This window comes from Monoraphidium neglectum (assembly GCF_000611645.1).
Source record: "Monoraphidium neglectum strain SAG 48.87 unplaced genomic scaffold scaffold00572, whole genome shotgun sequence".
Lineage (NCBI taxonomy): Eukaryota > Viridiplantae > Chlorophyta > Chlorophyceae > Sphaeropleales > Selenastraceae > Monoraphidium > Monoraphidium neglectum.
The window spans coordinates 7,480-10,071 of NW_014013056.1; the positions used below are offsets into that span (position 1 = coordinate 7,480).

The 2,592-nt window shown below is 58.3% G+C and overlaps 1 protein-coding gene across 1 annotated transcript; it reads right to left on the reverse strand.

Annotated features, from left to right (window-relative positions):
* Positions 1 to 339: 339 nt before the first annotated feature.
* Positions 340 to 1,206, reverse strand: MNEG_4215 (hypothetical protein; the record flags this gene model as incomplete). Its single annotated transcript, XM_014047307.1, has 1 exon — positions 340 to 1,206. The coding sequence occupies one exon, from the start codon at positions 1,204 to 1,206 to the stop codon at positions 340 to 342; it is 867 nt and encodes a 288-aa protein (XP_013902761.1).
* Positions 1,207 to 2,592: the final 1,386 nt, after the last annotated feature.

Genomic DNA, 2,592 nt, shown 5'->3' on the forward strand with positions numbered 1-2,592 from the left:
GGGTCTTGATACGGCAAACGCGCTAGCGCCAAAGAGCCTGGGGCAAACCTCACTGCTGGAAAGCCAAAGAATTGCGGTGCTATTGTGACGGAGCCAGCTGTTGCTGGAGCCCTGGCGCTTGTCGGCGAAATTCACACGCGGCTTGTAGCACAAAAGCGGGGCCAAGAGCAGGCATAATGCTGCATTCCGAGAGTGTGAAGTCCTTCCCCTTGCGGGGGAGGAGGGGGAACGGTGATTGCAGAAATCGCCCTGGCGAGCATGCACGGCCACGCACCAGCGCAGCAAGCAAGCGCTTGCATGTGCGTCACTTGCAGGGTACGCGGTGTGCACGCGCACACGCTACCAAGGGCCAAGATCATAATTAATCCTTCCGTAAAGCATGTTTCCTATGCCATACAAGTAAGGAAGCTCGCCTCTCAACGTGGCCATCAGCGCGGCCGTGCCGTGCTCCTTGAAACCTTGCCTGCTGACACACAGGGTTGTGAGGTGCGTCGTGCCCGCCAGCGCCAAGGCACCCTCGTCGTCAATCTCAACGTTGTCGCTCACGTCAAGGTACACCAGGTCGGTCAAGCTCGCAAGGGCTTTGACCCCGAGCGTCCCAATTCTGTTGGTGGACAAGCAGAGCTCGGTGAGCGCGGTCAAACAGGTCAAAGCGGCTGCCCCGGCATCGCAGATGTCATTGTAACTCAGGTCAAGGTGGGCCAGGTTGCGCAAACCAGTCAGCCCGCAGGTGCCCGTTGAGTTGATGTCGTTGCTGTTTAGGTCGAGATAAGTGAGCATGGGCAGGCAGCTCGTGAGATCAGAAGTGTCGTGATTTCCCACGTGGACGTCATCACTGTCGCTTGGGCGGACCGACAGCGCACGCAATGTCGTCGCACGTTTCACCAGCGGGACGGCGCATGTTTCATCATCAAAGCAGTCGCAGTCGTCAAGAGTCACGCAGTGCACGTGGAGGCGCGTAAGACATCGCAGCTCGCCAAGACTGTCCGCAAAATTTACGATGGCAATTTCGACATCTGTGAACGTGAGGGCCTCGAGCCGCGGCAGCGCAGTGAGGCGGCAGGGATCAGGGAGATAAGTGTCCCGCAGGTGCAACTCACGCAGGCCCGTCAGCGCGGATAGGGCCGCTGTGTCGCCTCGGGCGATCACGGGCTTCAAACGGCGATTGAAGAGAGTCTCTATCGCACCCAGGCGGGGCAGCGCCATGGCCGCCTCCTCGCCCCGCGCAGCCGCGGATGCGTACTTTGCCGCTGCTCTTGCTTTCTTCCTGCTGGTGGGATCACGACAGAGAGCGTGCGTATGCGACCACCATGTCCCATGAACACTGCGGCGCAAGCGAGGTGGATGCCCAGGGGGACGCTGGCGCGGACTTGAAGGCTGCTGCATGCCGTGAGGGCGGCGCGCCGCGAGGCGCGGGACACCCTGGACAGCGCCTCGAGGGGCTCGGGCTCGCAGAGCCATGCGACCAGATCTAACGCTAGAGATTCTGTGCTGAAGAAGGCGCTGGCGGAGGACATAGGTGTGCCGCGGCTAAGATCACGCGCCATCTTGCTGCACTGTCTTGACACCCTGCGTCGGTTCGGGGCGGGACTTGGGGGCGGGGAGATAGAACGGGTGACTGCGTGTAGTTATGAACTTTATAAAGCATTAAAAGCTTTTTGCCGCCGCGAAACGTCCAGGGCCGCTGTGTTCACCAGGGCCGCTGTGTTCAACTTGACCAGATAATCTGAGTAATGCTCCGCGTACATGGGCCCTGCGGGGCAGCTATAACGGGTAAAAGCCAACTTATCTATATAAACGCCATCTTATCTGCCACTACTCGTGTGCCTGAAGGCTCCAGCAACGATCCACCTATGCATAAGGAGATTAGCATCCTTGTCTTGCTGCTGTAGACTTCACGGAGCGCTCAGATGTGAGATTATGCGCAGTAATAAAGCGTTCGAGGCCCAGAGTTCAGCATCATGCATCTGCTCATCGACACCATCAGGATCAGTAATGCACACCATAGACAGTGCGGTGAGGCGATTCGCACGCAATCAGGCACTGCTGAGCCTTGATATGAAAGGATAGATGTTTAATGCATCTCAGCACCGCAAAGGGCCTGATTCCAAAGGGCCTCTTATCGCTCTTATCGCAGGCAAATCGCGAAGAAAGATTTTGCCAAAGCGATAACTGCAATCTATCAGCGTGATATCGATCACAACTCCAATAACCCGCATATTACATGGACCCATTCATATCGATAGGGGTTGAAGATGAGCAGGCATTCCAAAAAGAAATGAAACTCAAGATCAGGGTCGCGCTTGCGCAGCACCAGGGTTACACAAGGGACATGGGGGAAATGTAGGGGCAAATGAATGCCCGGCCCAAAGCAGGGGGCGGCCGCGGGGCGCAGTGAGGCGGCGCAAAGCGCGGGGCACTGAAGCAGCAGCGAGCCGAAGCGCCTGCCCTCCCCCAGGGCGGGAGGGAGGGAAAGTGATCACGATGAAGCCTGTATGCTGCGCGGGAGGAGGCGTCCGCGCGTGAACAGAGCCTTGAGCTCAGCACCCTCAACATACAGCACACTGCGCGCGAGGGGGTGCCTGGGCAAAC